This window comes from Schistocerca gregaria, chromosome 4 (assembly GCF_023897955.1).
Source record: "Schistocerca gregaria isolate iqSchGreg1 chromosome 4, iqSchGreg1.2, whole genome shotgun sequence".
Lineage (NCBI taxonomy): Eukaryota > Metazoa > Arthropoda > Insecta > Orthoptera > Acrididae > Schistocerca > Schistocerca gregaria.
In genome coordinates this window covers 460,309,402-460,327,321 of record NC_064923.1, presented here as the reverse complement: position 1 = coordinate 460,327,321, position 17,920 = coordinate 460,309,402, and the positions used below count along the sequence as shown (strand labels likewise).

Sequence of the window (17,920 nt, the reverse complement as noted above, 5' to 3'; positions counted from 1 at the left end):
GCTTTGTGAAGCCTAAGTGGAATTTGGATCTTAGCCGTGATCATGTTTGGACGTTGATATAAGAAGCCCTGAATAAATGTGAAGACTTTAATGAATAGTGGCGAAAACTTGACAGCGACGTGTCGCAAAGTGGGCGTGAACATGTGAAAAACCGAACTTGTTGAATTCCGATTTTAATATGTAATCCGCGACTTTTGAATAACGAAAATCCACGTGCCATGTTATACGAAGCGCGATAGCAAACTGAACATTCGTGGTGGTCAAATTGAAAAATAACTGACCGAGCATTCTATGACAGACAATTCGTTTGTTAATCCTTTTGGCAACTGGTTCGATTAGTTATCATCAATTTCCTACTGCGAATGAGTATGACAGCGTGTGAATGAAAATGTAACTAAGGTTAACATGGGATTGGCGCTGTTTTGTATCAAACAAGCGACAATATATCGACGTTTTCAGTCGCAAACTACCTCTCAATTAATCTCTCACTTAACCTGATACTAGAAAACATTTGTTGCACCCGTTGGATTCGTATAATGCTACTGGTTCTACTACAGCTTTTTCAGTAGAATAACATAGTTTATTTTAACAGGGAATGCTTATGGACCGGACTATAGAATAAGAAATTCACCATCAAGTGAGTGAACACTTTCTATAGGACGAGCACAAGTAACCGCACCGTTGCAGCATCGAGAGAATTTTCTCTGTTTCCTCGATAGGACTTCTCCTGAACAGTCCACATGTAGAGTTCTTTGTTGATCCATTACGGACTGTGGGAAAACGGCCGGCGTCTATTTCATGATACAATAATTTACCAACAGCTGTATGTATTGTAGAAATTTATTTTATGAACTTTTTATAGACTACCAGTTTCGGCGTTACATTGATGCCATCTTCAGGCTCCACATGTCATACTCGTAAAATCGCTATACACGAAAGGAGCCATATAACTGGATCCGTGAATCAAATCGCTATGCATCAGGCCACAAAGAGTTGACGCATAGTGATTTGATTCACGGATCCAGTTATATGGCTCCTTCGGTGTACAGCGATTTTACGACTATGATGTGTGGGGCCTGAAGATGGCATCAATGTGAGGCCGAAACTGGTAGCGTATAAGAAGTTCATAAAATAAATTTCTGCAATGCATACAGCTGTTGGTAAATTATAGTATCAAGAAATACTTGTAGACTTCTTCAACCATGGTTTCTTCTCAATCATCCGCGGTTGGGAAGAACGTGCAGCACTGTAAGGTGAATGTGTAGAGACGGTCGAACATCATCAAGAAGTCTGATGGTCACAAGTTGATATTTTTCAAGGTGAATTAAGACTTTAAGACTTTTTCTGGCAACAGGTCTGTGGCCCCCTGATGTAAACACCAAATGGCAACAGAAGAACCTTCACGCAGGGCACTCACCGGTATGACGAGGCCTATGCCCAGACTGGCCACGACGACGGCGGCCATGAGCTCTCCGAAGGTGGTGGCGAAGCGCTCCCAGATGGCGGCGGCCAGGAACGGCACGGCGGACGCGAGCAGCAGCCAGCGGCGGCCCACCGTGTTGACGAGCACCGCGGCCGCCACCACCGTCGGCACCAACGCCAGCGAGCCGACGGCGCCCAGCCACGACGCCTCGTCCTCCGTCAGCACGATGTGCGACGAGTTCTGCTGCAGCCGCGGCAGCATCGGCGCGTTCCAGCCCATGAACAGCCCCGCCGACAGGTACGCCAGCGACGCTGCGCGGGCACACCGCGACACAGACTTGTCAGACGTGTCAGACCAGAGGCGACCAAAAGTTATTGCATCGGTGTCAGTTGCTGCTACAACAAAATTGCACTACGACGCCAGGCAGTTACTACATTGCAGGTCACAGGAACTCGAACCATTGCAACGTCTGTCGCCTGGTTACTTCACATCTGAGTCAATGACATGTTGTGGCTTGAATGATAAAAACTGATGCTGTAGCGAAACAAGCACAGGACAGAACCATATAAATACTACTCCTTTGTAGTCAAAGGTATCGCATTCTGATGCACACCAAACCCAAGCAAAGACCTATGTCTGTCTACAAGTCCAGAAGTCTACGAGTTCATGAGTCTACAACTCTGGAAGTCGACATGGCTGAACCAGTCACTCTCTATGGACTCTGCCTCTCCTGGCTGAAGCGCTGATGCTCATGCTAAGTCGGATACTGTCGACGTAGTACCCTATAGACAGTAGCCATTTGCAGGCCTACTTCAGTTACTGCCAACCTTCAACCCTGGAGATTTCTGGCGGTCAGGCACTCATCCGCCATCGATGGGCAGGAAAAATCCTGCCTGCCTCGCTTTTAGTACACATCACCGTGCTGTGCTGCTCCTTATACACTGGGTCCACGTCATGATCTCGCACTCCTCGTCCGAGGATACTTGGGCACCTCGAAGCAGTGCGGCTGCAGCAGTGGGATGCCAACTGGTCTCAGCCTTACTGTTGGTGTCATCTCTTCCACGCGAGAACGGCATCACGGAGTCACGTGATGACCTGCGCCGTTTCTGACATCTGCATACAGCTTACGCCCCGCGGCCACTGGCCTCTTTGGGCATCGGCACAACTACCGTGGTACTGAATAATAAAGTGTGTTCATGAACGCTCTGTCAATGATGATATGTAGGACGTCAGGCTTCCACTTGCTGCCTCACCGCTAACTTGCCTAGGTGGTGGAGTATTGCCATCTCAACCTCCAACTAGCCGTTCCACCACTGACCATAGCTGACGACCATCCAAGTGGCTATAGCTCTTACAGGGTAACGGTAAATACTCAGCGAGACGGCCCAGTTGTTGTCTGTTGTCTTCTCAGAAGACTGGTTTCATGCAGTTCTGGAAGCCTCTGCATCTTTAGAAAGAATTTTTCACTCTGGAGCAGAGTGTGCACGGATTTCAAACTTCCTGGCAGATCAGAGCTGTGTGCTAACCCGAAACTCGAAACTAGGTCTTCCGCCTTTCATGGACAGTTGCTCTGCTGACTGAGATATCCAAGCTCGACTCTCACAATGCGATGAGGTATTGGCGGAAGTAGAACTGTGATGGCAGCTTCTGTGTCATTCTTCGATAGCTCAGTCGTCAAAACACATTTCCAAAGGCGCAAACATCGCAGGTACAAGTCCTGCTGGATACATATTTTGAATCTTCCAGGAAGCTCCTCTACATTGCTTTCATCCACTTACAACTGTTTATACTACTCAAACATCAGCCTCCCTCTGTATCCCCACCCTCTCTCCGCCCCTCCCAGAACACATCATTTCCAAACAGAAGATTCCACTGAATGGGTCCTCACAACCGTGCTATGGGATTGTTTCTTTAAAATGAGACATAAATTTATTTAAATGTCCTTCAAATTCGCCTCCAATACAGAAAGCTGCTGTTCCACCTAAGGGTAACTTTGTTTTGTAATTTTGTTCTGATGAAACAGCGCAACACAGGGGCATAAAATGCAAATAATCTGGAAAATTTAAGTTACCTATATAAAAATCGTAACTGACGTCCTAGAGTTTAGCATTTGACTCGAATAGAAAGTTCTGCAGATATCGGTGCCTCTCATTAAACAATTGTACACAAAATGTACAAAAATTAAAAGAGTTCTTAGCAGTGAACACGAAATAAAATTCTCATAAATTATAAATAGTAGCATCTTGTTTCCAATTAGTCGCTCATCTCCTATCATTCAGCAACATTTCGATATTCATTGTTTATTCTCATATTTCCAAATTAATATTTTAGATTGAAATAAAAGAAATTATGCAATAGAAACCTTACAACCGATTCTCTCTTGTGGTCAAGTTGTGTCACAGATTTCTTTTTTTCCCAGTTCCGCTCACTATTTATTCGTTTGTTATCTGATCCACTCAACTAATATTCAAATGTTTTTCTGCAGCAACATATCTCTATAGCAAAGATACATTTTTGTTCTCGTGTGTCGTGAGACTAGCGGTCCTTACATGTAACCTCTCTGAAATGTGTTTTTATCTTTATCATCAGCTGTACGTTCTATACTTCTGATTTATCTGCTCTAACGGAATGCTATTGTATTTTATTTTTTGCTAGTGAATGTAAATTTTGTACGCTCAAAGGCTACGTGCAGTTGTTTGTGTGGATAAACCAAGGAGTCACACTTCCATCTCTTCTTGTCTGTATTGTGCTGTTTTTTGTCGACGATTTACTTCCTTAGAGGACCACACTGCAGACAAATAGTTTCAGACAAGACTTCCCAACTCTGGAATTTTCCTTCTATGTTAACATATTTATCTTTCCAAGAACACACTCCTCGCTATTGCCAATCAGCATTTTATACTGTAATTGAGCCTTCATAGCTGTTTTACTGTGTAATATAACCTTTTCTCTGAGTTTGAAAAATTGTCATTCAACTCACCTTACCTACGAACTTGTGAAGTGTCAAACTACGGCCGAAGTCAATGATAATTCATTGCTAACCGTATTAGGCGACCTGTATGCATTGTCTGTCCTGCTAGGCTTTCTTGATGTGCACACTTGTGATAAAGAAGTTCTTATTATGTTCTTGTTAACTTACATTTGATCTGCTAGGATGTGGAAATGTATGGAATAAAACGATGCCATTATACTATTGTGAATATAATTGAATAATACGAAGAAAATAAATTCAAGGCTCACCTGAAAATTCAGGATGAGGTTGGAACAAATATTTCTCAATTCTCATTTCAACTAAACCTACATCAGTTTCATGAATACACAGGATGGAACAGAAAGAAGACTGAGCCGATTGGGACGAGCCTCACATGGTCTAAAACATTATTTCATCTATTGCAATAAATCACTCTGTCTCAACATACCAGCATGCATGATGACTGCATTGGTGCCCCAGCATATTCCAAATCCTTATTCTGTTTATCTTAATAAAATTAATGCTACTTTCTTAAGAGTGGTAAATCATATATAGAGTATGCAAAAGACAACAGTTTTTGACTACAATAGATAAACTCAATAAACACTTAATTTTTATAGGAAAGGGAAGGGCACTATCAAATTGGCGACAATGACAGGACGCCAAGATGAAGTAGCGTACTTTTAATGTAAGTTATTACTTTTAAAATTTTATTTGTAGTTTTCTGTCGTATAATAGGAACTAATTCATGTAGATTTATTGTTTCTTGTCCAGTAACTGATGAACAACTGATTAAATAACTGAGCTCCAATCCAGAAACATTAGAAAGAATTTTTATACTTCTGAGGACAGTTCACTGAATTCGTCAAGTTCGTTCACTTCGGATCACGGGAATATCTCCAACATCTCACAGTCGTGATCTTTAAAGAACTGTGGCGGCAGACAATGAATTCTGGCATACAGAAAGCACAAGCAGTTTTTGCAAGAGACTGGGAGTGTTGTCAGCACAGTATCAAAGTTCTGTTTACTGCTCTTACAACACTACAACATGGTACCTTATATTTTTCACATTTGTTTCGTTTTCTCGATTTTGATTATAATTTCTGATCATGAATTCCTTTTTTGTTGTTTCATTGCCGCGCGGGATTAGCCGAGTGGTCAGAGGCGCTGCAGTCATGGACTGTGCGGCTGGTTCCGGTGGAGGTTCGAGTCCCCCCTCGGGCATAGGTGTGTGTGTTTGTCCTTAGGATAATTTAGGTTAAGTAGTGTGTGAGCTTAGGGACTGATGACCTTAGCAGTTAAGCCCCATAAGATTTCACACACATTTGAACTTTTTTTTGTTGTTTCATTGTTAATACCGATAATTTGGAGGATTGTTATGTAAATTTATTATAACAATGAATAGAAACAATGTTATAGAGAACTGTAGTAGACATGGCAAGGTCATGATTTTCTCTGGGTATAGCAAAAATTTCTAACCAAAGGAAAGTAGCATGCCACTAGGGTTGTTAGTGAGAGAGAGCGGACGTGAGAAATACGAAAGACACGTGCAAAACGTCCAGTGGAAGCGAATTTCAGTCTCCATTGATAGTTTTACTAACACATCGTTCAGTTATTATTCACTCGATTTTGGAACTTATTTAATATCCATAACAATTACTAGTTATCTTTGCAGGATTATTAAGTGTTAACAATGGACATGAAACTGAATTAATTTTCATTATATTTCCTTTGTATGTGCTTGCTAACAGCATGTCCCTTTGTGTAGGTTCCAGGGTTACACATTAATGTAGCATTCAATTAATGTTTTCAGCCCCACAAAGATAAGATAAGAAGAGGTATTCAATCACATAATTCTCCTGAAGACGTACTTATGAGTTATTCATTAGTTTATTACTTAGACTGCATTCGAATGATGTCAACATTTTGTTGGAAATTGTGGAAGCATTAGAAGAAAGAGGAAGTAATTCTGACGATTCCATGAATTGTGGTACGAACGATGATTGTTGTGCTAATTAAAGTCCAGAGCAGAAATACAGTACCTTCCTAGCGCAAAGAAACCATAGAGAGTAATAGCTTTCAGTGACAAAAAAGGCAGAAAATTTTTTGATTAAGCGAAGGAGGGAGAAAACTCTTAAAGTTAAGCTGCCTGAAAATTATGTTTTGTAAAACTGAACGGGTATTGTGTAAGTGGAAGACAGACTTACACGAAGTACAGAACATTCGCCAAAATGAAACTCGTGAAAGTAAGAAAGAAAACCTATTCGAAAGGCTTAGAACTGCTCGTGAGAGTTCACACACCGTTACTGAGGGAAATCTACGAGTCAAGGTCAACTGAATTGTAGGTGAAATGAGCATTACTGATTTCCAGTCTTGCTCAACATGGTTGGACTCAGAAAACCAGGAAAAAGAAGTCACAAAATTATGAAGTTTACTTCAAGTAAACGTCTAGAGGAGATATTATTACTGGGCGCTACTATCGACAAATCAGCATGTTCTTGCTGTGCTCAATATGCTTTGTATAAAGCAAGTAATTCATGTTTCGTGGAAGAACTGTGTGCAAAACGCGCTTTATCATTTCGAGCGAAGAAAAGGTAGGGTGGTTTGTGTAGTCGATGAATGCTCCGGCACTTTCTTATACAACTACGCCAGTGATCGGTACCAGTGGACTACAGTTTCCGCAGCTTTTTGTCTGTCTTCAGCAATTACAAAGCATATTGAGCAAAAAAATTAAAAAATGGACTCTTCAGTTGCAAAAATCTTATAATCGACGTAGGAAAATCTGGAAAATGGGTCAGAATGCTTTTCAATACTACATCTGAAACGTCTTGTTCCCAGTTGCAGAAAATAATTCATTGCTTTTGATGGACTTTTGGTCTGAACATCACGACCCTTGTATTCTTAGGTGAGAGGCCGAAAAGACTGTTTTGATTTGGATTCCACCTGGAACTAGTAGTATCATTTAGCCTCTTAATAAAGGAATTATTCGACAGTGTAAAGCATTTTCCAGCAGACTGTCAGACAGAATAATTTTCGATAGCTCTTTGTAATTTCTGGTTCCTCGGTTACACAGCACATTTACACTTCAGTCAATTTTTTTTCCCCAGTCTTTGATCACAATATAAATTCCTTCGACGATAACCGGTTTCTGTCAGTAATGACCATCTGCAGATCTACAATATAAAAAATGTATACCTAGTGTGCAGTCTATCTTTCATAACAATACAGCATACTGCGAAATGTACAGATAAAATCTGGTAAAGCGTACCTCTTCTACACCATGTCGTTATGTGATAAAGCCGTAATGGCATCTTCAAAGAATCGTCACATAGAACTAAAATATAGTGTAAAATAAGCCACATCGTCCATCCAGTCATTTTGCAACTGGGTTTACGGTACAAAACCTACTGAAGTGCAGAAGCTACCAGATATCTGTTTGCCTATATGCTTCATAGATATCGCTGCTGTGTGCATAGATGTATTCTTCATTTACATAAGAACCATAATCTGATGAAAACATATTAGGTAAAATACTTCTAGCAGACTTTTCAATTTTTATAACTATTATAGAAACCAATTGAAATACACATACACTTAACTATATAAAATTATTAAAATAGCTGACAATGGGTCGGACACTTCTGTGGTGAATTTACAGCCAAAAATAAAATATTCGTAATACACTACCTACAACAACCTATAACTTACCTGTGAAAGATGAAATGTCTATATGACAAAATAACTGAAGAAAAGACAGATCAATGATCAGCGCCCTCTGTTGGCCCGGCCTCCAGGACGTTACATAGGCTCACAGCGATCGCAAAAACTTAACCACTAGAGGGCTTTTCATACATCTTGATATATACCCCACAGAAAACGATTATACAACATACTATTTATACAACATACTAACAGTCAATAAGTAAAATTATATAGTCTGCCCATACAATCCATGAACAGGTAGGATATAATCAGTTACAGGATTCAAGCGACGATTGTATGGAAGTAAGGCAAATGCATACTGTTCTCGACATAAACCAGGAAGAATGCTTCATATAAATAAGTGAGTCATTAAGTGGTTATCCTTGAGCGTCAGGCACTCCGCCTCGCCTTCTGTATACGCCTCCATGTGGATCCTCTATGACCTCATTCCTTTCCCCCATCTGCTCCTATTCCTCAAACATATCCGCATACTCTACACTTCCCGCCGCCTTGATCCCCTCATCCCCTGGTTAATCCTCTCCTCTTCCATCCCTGCCCCCTACCACGCCTTCACTGTTGAGTCCCCACTACCCTCCATCTCTACACCCATCATCTCCTTTCCCAAGGATTTTATACTAAAGAAGTGCAACGATTTTATAACATACAGTTCTCTCTAGTCCGATGTAAAGGAAAAAGGGCACTCATGGGGTTGATCTCGTGTCGAAATTAAGCTTACTGTTGTGGCAGCCATTAGAAGCTGTCGAATTTCATTCGCTATTGTACGGCGTTGATTATGCTAGTTTCAGAGTGTTGTCTTAACAACCGAGTGTAATAATTATGTGAATATACCATTCCACGTCAAAAGGTTGATAATACTTTGTATTCATTTAAACCGAGTAACATAAAACTGCGGACGACAGTTACTGCTACGGAGCTTTCGGACAGTTAGTTTTTTATGCTCCTTGGCGAACCTACGGTCGCAGTCAATACATAGATAAGTTTATTAACGATAAATAATTTTCTGTGAATTTCCTACGCTACCAGACTGACATCCACGTTTCATTTGTAAAGCGCATTGAGCTCTAGCAGTCTCCGAAAGTTCTAAAGTGAAAATAAACATTTGAATTTTTTCAGGTGGCCGAGCAATCATTAACATTTTTGCAGCTGATCAACAAGATCTTCGAGATCATCGCAGTAATTAATTTCAGGTTTCTTTCCACATTTCCTACAAAGAGTGACATTGAATACATTACGTCTTTAGGCTATCTTAAACCGAGGTTGAATAATAACAACAACAATAATAATAATAATAATAATCAACTTAAAAGTAAAGACTGAAAAGTAAATCCAAAACAATTATTCTTTCCTTTGGCCGACTCGTAGTAGTAATAAAATCTAGTCTTGAAATTATAACAAAATTTTTTCTAAGTTTCTCTGTCTACGGGGAAAACGCCAGAACTGTAAACCCTTCTCGAATGTTGCAGACTGAGACTTTCTCTGCCCCGCTACCACATCAACGTAATATTAGGCTGAAAACTCTGACTCTATAATGGATCACAACCCGAACACTTAGCATTACCTTCTAGGGTATAGAATTAAATGTAGAAACGGTGGAGAGAAACAAATTTATCATAAAGTCAGAGTAGGGCACGTCGAGTTAATCTAAATTTTCCATATAACCATAGTTTTGAAGTGAACTGTTGTGGAGCGCAACCAATCAGCGATGAATGTGGAGAAGCGTGCACAGTAAGCGCACGAGTTTGGGTGTGTTTCGCAATGTCTTACTAAGATAGCCTACTGCGCTTGTTAGAATAAACGTTCATTCATGCTGTTTGCACATCAGCTAAAGTTAAAACATGTGTCTTTCATATTTTATTATTAATAACATTGCACCTTCCAGTTGTTATGTCTTGACCACTATCAATGGTTCATAAAATCTACTCCTATTAGAACTGTAACTTTGCTTTCACCGTTTTGCAGTAGATGGCAGTAGCGGCAAGTGGTGATGCAGGTGGTAGGTTGAAAGTGTTATGCAGCATTCTTAGGTATTTGTAAACATAACACCATCAAAATATTTGTCGATTTGAGATAGCATCGTAAAATTATTCTCGACTGGAAATGTCATCTTACGAGCTCAGTTCTCGTCATTCGTGGGAAGTTTGAATATGAAGAAAACTGCGGCTAAAGCTCATAAAATGCTGCGTGAGACGTATGGTGAAGCACCTGTTAGTAAAGGAACGGGGATAAAACGGTTTCAGCGCTTCAAGAGCGGTATTTTGACGTCGAAGACCGGCATGGCGATGGAAGGCTACTGAAACCCATGGAAACAATCGCAGGAGGTCGTCATCGAAAGAATGTTTTTTTTTGAGCCGAGCACTAAAAAAAGACAAATGGCCACAATGCAGGGATAGAGATGGAAAGGTGATTTTGCAGCATGACAATTCTCGACCCCATAGCGCATAACCGGTTATACCTATTTCGAAACGTTGAAGTATGAAGTCCAAGTCCACTCATCGTATTCTCCAGACATTTCTCCCTCCGACTATCGCCTTTTTCTATCAATGGCGCACGGCTGGGCTGACGTGCGTTGCCGGTCATATGAGCAAGTGCAAAATTGGGTGGATTCATGTATCTCCTCAAAAGAGGCCCACTTCTTCCACTGCGGAATTCGCATTCTGTCCCCGAAAGATGGGAGAAATTAGTAGCCAGTGATGGCCAGTAGTGTGAATTGTAAATGTTTTCTAAGTTTTTCATCATAAAGCACCGAACTTCGAGAAAAAACGGCGGGAACTAAGTCGTATACCTCATATAATTATGTAATGTTGCTAAGTTACTGGACATGTATCCTTAAAAATACCATCCGCTGAAGAGAGATGTTTATGGCGGTGCGACATTGACACTGTTATGTTTCCAATAAAACGAATAGTTCTGGCACTCTTGTTCTTTTGGCAACCGCGTCCGTATGGCTGCAATATATTCTCAAGGAAACAAAATCTGCTGATAACTGATACATAAACGAGAAAACCTTGAGAACGAGTGTTCGGCATGTCTCTAGTTCAAGTCGAGAATAAACGCAAAAATTACGAAGCGCGTTGGTGCGATAGAGTCAAAGTTCCACTAAGCTGAAAGAGACGCGGAAATATGCAATGGCGATGCTGGAGAAGGCAGGAAACGGTAAAGAGTCCTTACACAATGCCACATGTTGAGTATTTTACTTCACTGCTGTTTCTTTATTACATCTTATTGTCATAACAATGTAACATACTACAGTATTTTTATGATATCTGTTTATTAGTCAAGCCTTACACAGTAAACATTACAGAAGATTCGCCTCTAACGTAACCGACCATGAATTAGAACTTATAGTTTGTCTACCATTGATTGTCCTGTTGGAATCGCTATCTTCTGTTAATTTAATTAGTAACTGAGGTCTTTAGCGTGGTAGGTATCAGTTGCGTCAGGTTAGTGTATTGCACATACCGGCAAGTGCTCTTCGCTGATTAGCTTTCGTTCCATGGCTGCAGCTACACAACGGTGCATTTCTGACCTGCGCTTATTTCGATCCGGCGTACCCTACCCTGCTCTGATCCTATTATCCAGTTGTTCTTGATAGCTGTGGTTTTTGGAAGAAATTAATTGAGATAGCTCAGATTCCTCTTCGATCACATTTCCTGGAAGTTTTCGTTGCAGTATCGAGGGTGAGGTACACAGCAGCACGTCTAACGAGTTATCAACTTTGCTATTTTACACATAATCAGATGCGCGTAGGCACATTCGGCTTTCATACTTTCATACTTTTAACTGAGACGTATTGTCCATGAAAGAAGTTAAAAATAGCTCCAAACTCCTGCTCTGACAAATGTTTCCGAGAGGTTAGGCAGATACTAGAAATCGTAATTCATTTCCATTTCCGTAAATCCTCAATTGCAAATTCCTTTACAGCATAGTCAACATTTGAAGATGTTCCGTATGGAATGTAGTTCGTGATTATTGTAAAAATAAGTGAAGTAATAAAAAGCAATAAGGGACATTATAAATCTAATTCAGGATGCTCGGACAGCGTTTCTTTGAGGTTTCTTAATCGCTACACTGTTTTGCGGTATTATATTCAACTGTTTACTACTGTTAGGGCCATTTGGGTTATGAAGTGAAATGGTATTCATGTTTCTTGTACTAGGAGAGTTCAATAACTATTGAAACAATTTTTTATTGAAGCCAAGTTAGTTTTATTCAGTATTACAGTAACTATAGTATTCCCCTCTCTTTCAGATACAAAACTCTATTTTTCAACATAATCTCCGTTCAATGAGACGGTTCAAATGGTTCAAATGCCTCTGAGCACTATGGGACTTAACATCTGAGGTCATCAGTCCCCTAGAACTTAGAGCTACTTAAACGTAACTGAGGCTATGGACATCACACACATCCATGCCCCAGGCAGGAACCGAACCTGTGACCGTAGTGGTCGCGAGGTTCCAGACTGATGCGCCTAGAACCGCACGGCTACAACAGCCGGCAAGTGAGACGGCTTACGCCACATTATTGGTAGGAGTCGTAAGCGTGCGTAGTACCACTCAACTGGTCGACGATGGAGCCAATGTCTTGCTGCGCCAATAAACTCCCCATTAGCCACTTAATGTTTCCCCGCAATGCACCATTGGGCCAAACGGATGGAAGTCGGAAGGTGCGATATCTGGACTGTAGGGTTCATGAGGAAGAACAGTCCAATGAAATTTGGAAATATCCTTTCGGCTGCGTAGAATTGTGTGATGCCTTGCGTTGCCATGGGAAGGAGAGCAGAAGTTCTTTTGCATTTTTTTTAGAAGAAGACGCTGAAGTCGTTTCTCAGGTTTCCTGTCGAATGATAGTATGCGCACCTTCCTACACTGCAGGAGTGCGGCCGTCCGGCACGCGGGAGATCGGACAGGTTTGCACGACCTTGTTGCGAGGGTGACAGACGCCACATCCAACGGCTCACTTCTAGGTTTCCCTAGACAGACTTCAGGCGTCGCAGGATCTCTGGTTTTTCGCCAAAAGGAGCGCAATGACAGCATCCTGCTTGAAACGCACCTCCAGTACAGAAGCCACTTTGAAGACTTCGTATAGAGCCACAACCTATCGGAATTTCATGAAAGTACAGTGTCTGAAGCGGGAATATTCCATGATGCACGACAACAAATTTCACAATCTGAACCAAAATTGTCCGAGAAAAAAATTGAACACACCTCGTAGTGTACTGTTGTTTATACGAATGCGTCTCCTACTTTACGGCTTTCTGTCGTATATTTCAGTTGAGACACATATCACGTGCAGCTGTTTTCTTTTCATGCGACAGAAACACTTGAGATTTTTATCATACTCTATAGAGTATGCTTCTGATAATAAAGAGTTCGATGCGATAATATTCTGTCACGTGCAAGATAACTTGAGTCTGAAGTGGCTGATATGGATAAGATAAACGCTAACAATGCCGAGGCAGCATGAGGAACTGCAAAAAACACATACAAACAGCGCTTGTGTGTCAGAGGATTGCCAGTTCCGGTACATCAGTACGGGCTTTGCACAGCTGCCAGACTCCTTTACGTTCCTTTCATTCACTACTGAAGTTGGCTGGGTGGGTAATTTTCTAGTACTCTTCATTTTCTTAATCTAAATCCCTGGAGCAGGTGAAATGGATTGGCAGATTTCCAGTTTTGTAAACCAGGGGACATGTTAAGCTCTTGGTCAGAAAGAAGAGAATGAAGATGTGTCTCATTTGTTTCTGGGACAATGATGTTCCTGTCATACAACAAGCTGTGTGTAAGTTTTGTGATGTGTGTATTTTGTGCGTGTGTCTACTCACGCGCACGTGTGTGTGTGTTCGGAGATGGAGACAGAGGGACAGAGACGGACACACTTTGTCCTGTCCGTTTTTCATGCTCTTTTCCATCATTTTACAAAGATATTTTTTACATGTGTGTCCTCTCCCGCATCTATACTAGCGAAAAAAAAAACTCGTTCTGCTCCTTCAGATATTACAGGCTGTCTGAAATCTGTTCCATTAAAGACCATGGATTTTTCAGATAAATATTGATGAACAGCATGTTTATCATCTTATTTAGTAAAAAATTTTACATTTATTGTTATTAATACATTCACAATAGTTCCTCTCATAAATGTGAATATCAGTTTTATATTTTTAAGTCGGTAGGTTTGAGACATGAGCGAAGAAGTGAGAAATGGTATTAATGTTTACTGACGGCCTTTGACACTCACTGGTTTTGTGTTTCGCTGGAATTTGTCACTTGTGGGTTTGTACTTCTGAAATCTTTAGATATAAACGGCGCTAAGTTCAATTCACAAAAACTTTATAAGTTTTAAAATGAATACGGGAATCGTTTTTAAACCTATTTACAGCTAGCAATCGTCTGGGAGATACGTGCATGCAAACAGATTGTTGTGGATTCAGTTCCTATTTAGGGGTCTACTTCCAATTGTACTAATTATTTGCTGTGAAATTTATTTGGTTTTTTTATACATTTATTGCTTATTTAGCATGACTCATTAGGGCCTTGAAGTCCTCTCTTACATCTGATCAGAAACAACACATACCAAGGCCGACCGGTGTGGCCGAGCGGTTCTAGGCGCTGCAGTCTGGAACCGCGTCACCGCTACGGTCGCAGATTCGAATCCTAGCTCGGGCATGGATGTGTGTGATGTCCTTAGGTTAGTTAGGGTTAGTAGTTCTAAGTTCTAGGAAACTGATGACCTCAGAAGTTGAGTTCCATTGTGCTCAGAGCCATATTTGAACACATACAAACTATGTATTCAATGAACTGTGAATGAAGCCCGACCAACAGACATTACATGCATTGATCAGAAATGATACTGCACTGAGAATGGCTAGTTTCTATCTGAAACCTAGATCTGTAATAAAATTTCAAAAGGACGACTGATAGCTGGAATATATTATTTACAACTCAATGGAACAGACGCTGCGTGCAACAGCCTTCTGAATCGAAGGTAACCTGGCATACCAAATATATTAGAACCCCTTTCACTAATAATGTTGTTGTTGTTGTGGTCTTCAGTCTTGAGACTAATTTGATGCAGCTCTCCATGCTACTCTTTCTTGTGCAAGCATCTTCATCTCCCAATACCTAATGCAACCTACATCCTTCTGAATCTGCTTAGTGTAGTCATCTCTTGGTCTCCCTCTACGATTTTTACCCTCCACGCTGTCCTCCAATACTAAATTGGTGATACCTTGATGCCGCAGAACATGGCCTACCAACCGATCCCTTCTTCTGGTCAAGTTGTCCCACAAACTTCTCTTCTCCCCAATCCTATTCAATATTTCCTCATTAGTTATGTGATCTACCCATCTAATCTTCAGCATTCTTCTGTAGCACCACATGTCGAAAGCTTCTATTCTCTTCTTGTCCAAACTATTTATCGTCCATGTTTTACTTCCATACATGGCTACACTCCATACAATTACTTTCAGAAATGACTTCCTGACACTTAAATCTATACTCGATGTTAACAAATTTCTCGTCTTCAGAAACACTTTCCTTGCCATTGCCAGTCTACATTTTATATCCTCTCTACTTCGACCATCATCAGTTACTTTGTTCCCCAAATAGCAAAACTCCTGTACTACTGTAAGTGTCTCATTTCCTAATCTAATTCCCTCAGCATCACCCGACTTAATTCGACTACATTCCATTATCCTCGTTTTGCTTTTGTTGATGTTCATCTTATATCCTCCTTTCAAGACACTATCCATTCCGTTCAACTGCTCTTCCAAGTCCTTTGCTGTCTCTGACAGAATTACAATGTCATCGGCGAACCTAAAAATTTTATTTCTTCTACATGGATTTTAATACCTACTCTGAATTTTTCTTTTGTTTCCTTCACTGCTTGCTCAATATACAGATTGAATAACATTGGGGACTACAACCCTCTCTCACTCCCTTCCCAACCACTGCCGCCCTTTCATGTCCCTCGACTCTAATAACTGCCATCTGGTTTCTGTACAAACCGTAAATAGCCCTTCGCTCCGTGTATTTCACCCCTGCCACCTTCAGAATTTGAAAGAGAGCATTCCAGTCAACATTGTCAATAGCCTACTCCAAGTCCACAAATGCCAGAAACGTAGGTTTGCCCTTCCTTATTCTAACTTCTAAGGTAAGTCGTAGGGACAATATTGCCTCACGTGTTCCAACATTTCTACGGAATCCAAACTGATCTTCCCCGAGGTCGGCTTCTACTAGTTTTTCCATTCGTCTGTAAAGAATTCACGTTAGTATTTTGCAGCTGTGACTTATTAAACTGATAGTTCGGTAATTTTCACATTTGTCAACACCTGCTTTCTTTGGGATTGGAATTATTATATTCTTCTTGAAGTCTGAGGGTATTTCGCCTGTATCATACATCTTGTTCACCAGATGGTAAAGTTTTGTCAGGACTGGCTCTCTCAAGGCCGTCAGTAGTTCCAATGGAATGTTGTCTACTCCGGGAGCATTGTTTCGACTCAGGTCTTTCAGTGCTCTGTCAAACTCTTCACGCAGTATCGTATCTCCCATTTCATCTTCATCTACATCCTCTTCCATTTCCATAATATTGTCCTCAAGTACACCGCTCCTGTATAGATCCACTATTTACTCCTTCACCTTTCAGCTGTCCCTTCTTTGCTTAGAACTGGGTTTCCATCTGAGCTCTTGATGTTCATACAAGTGGTTTTCTTATCTCCAAAGGTCTCTAATTTTCCTGTAGGCAGTGTCTACCTTACCCCTAGTGAGATAAGCCTCTACATCCTTACATTTGTCTTCTAGCCATTCCTGCTTAGCCATTTTGCACTTCCTGTCGATCTCATTTTTGAGACGTCTGTATTCCTTTTTGCCTGCTTCATTTACTGCATTTTTATATTTTCTCCTTTCATCAATTAAATTCAATATTTCTCCTGTTACCCAAGGATTTCTACTAGCCCTCATCTTTTTACCTACTTGATCCTCTGCTGCCTTGACTACTTCGTCCCTCAAAGCTACCCATTCTTCTTCTACTGTATTTCTGTCCCCCGTTCCTGTCAGTTGCTCCCTTATTCTCTCCCAGAAACTCTGTACAACCTCTGGTTCTTTTAGTTTATCCAGGTCCCATCTCCTTAAATTCCCACCTCTTTGCAGTTTCTTTAGTTTTAATCTACAGGTCATAACCAATAGATTGTGGTCCTAGTCCACATCTGCCCCTAGAAATGGCTTACAATTTAAAACCTGGATCATAAATCTCTGTCTTACCATTATATAATCTATCTGAAACCTGTCAGTATCTCCAGGCTTCTTCCATGTATACAGCCTTCTTTTATGATTCGTGAACTAAGTTGTGCTCTGTGCAAAATTCTACCAGGCGGCTTCCTCTTTCATTTCTTTGCCCCAGTCCATATTCACCTACTACGTTTCTTTCTCTCCCTTTACGTACTACCGAATTCCAGTCACCCATGACTATTAAATTTTCGTCACCCTTCACTATCTGAATAATTTCTTTTATTTGATCATACATTTCTTCAATTTCTTCGTCATCTGTAGAGCTAGTTGGCATATAAACTTGCACTACTGTAGTAGGTGTGGGCTCCGATCTATCTTGGCCACAATAATGCGTTCACTATGCTGTTTGTAGTAGCTTACCCGCATTCCTATTTTCCTATTCATTATTAAACCTACTCCTGCATTACCCCTATTTGATTTTGTGTTTATAACCCTGTAGTCACCTGACCAAGAGTCTTGTTCCTTCTGCCACCGAACTTCACTAATTCCCACTATATCTAACTTTAACCTATCCATTTCCTT

General features: G+C 40.8%; 1 protein-coding gene across 1 annotated transcript in view; it reads right to left on the bottom strand.

Moving 5' to 3' along the window:
• LOC126267109 (facilitated trehalose transporter Tret1-like) overlaps positions 1-17,920 on the bottom strand; it is a 120,346-nt gene that overhangs the window by 81,572 nt on the left and 20,854 nt on the right. The window contains exon 2 of the mRNA XM_049972009.1: positions 1,418-1,734. Coding sequence (XP_049827966.1) covers positions 1,418-1,734 — 317 coding nt within the window. The remainder of the gene's footprint in view (positions 1-1,417; positions 1,735-17,920) is intronic.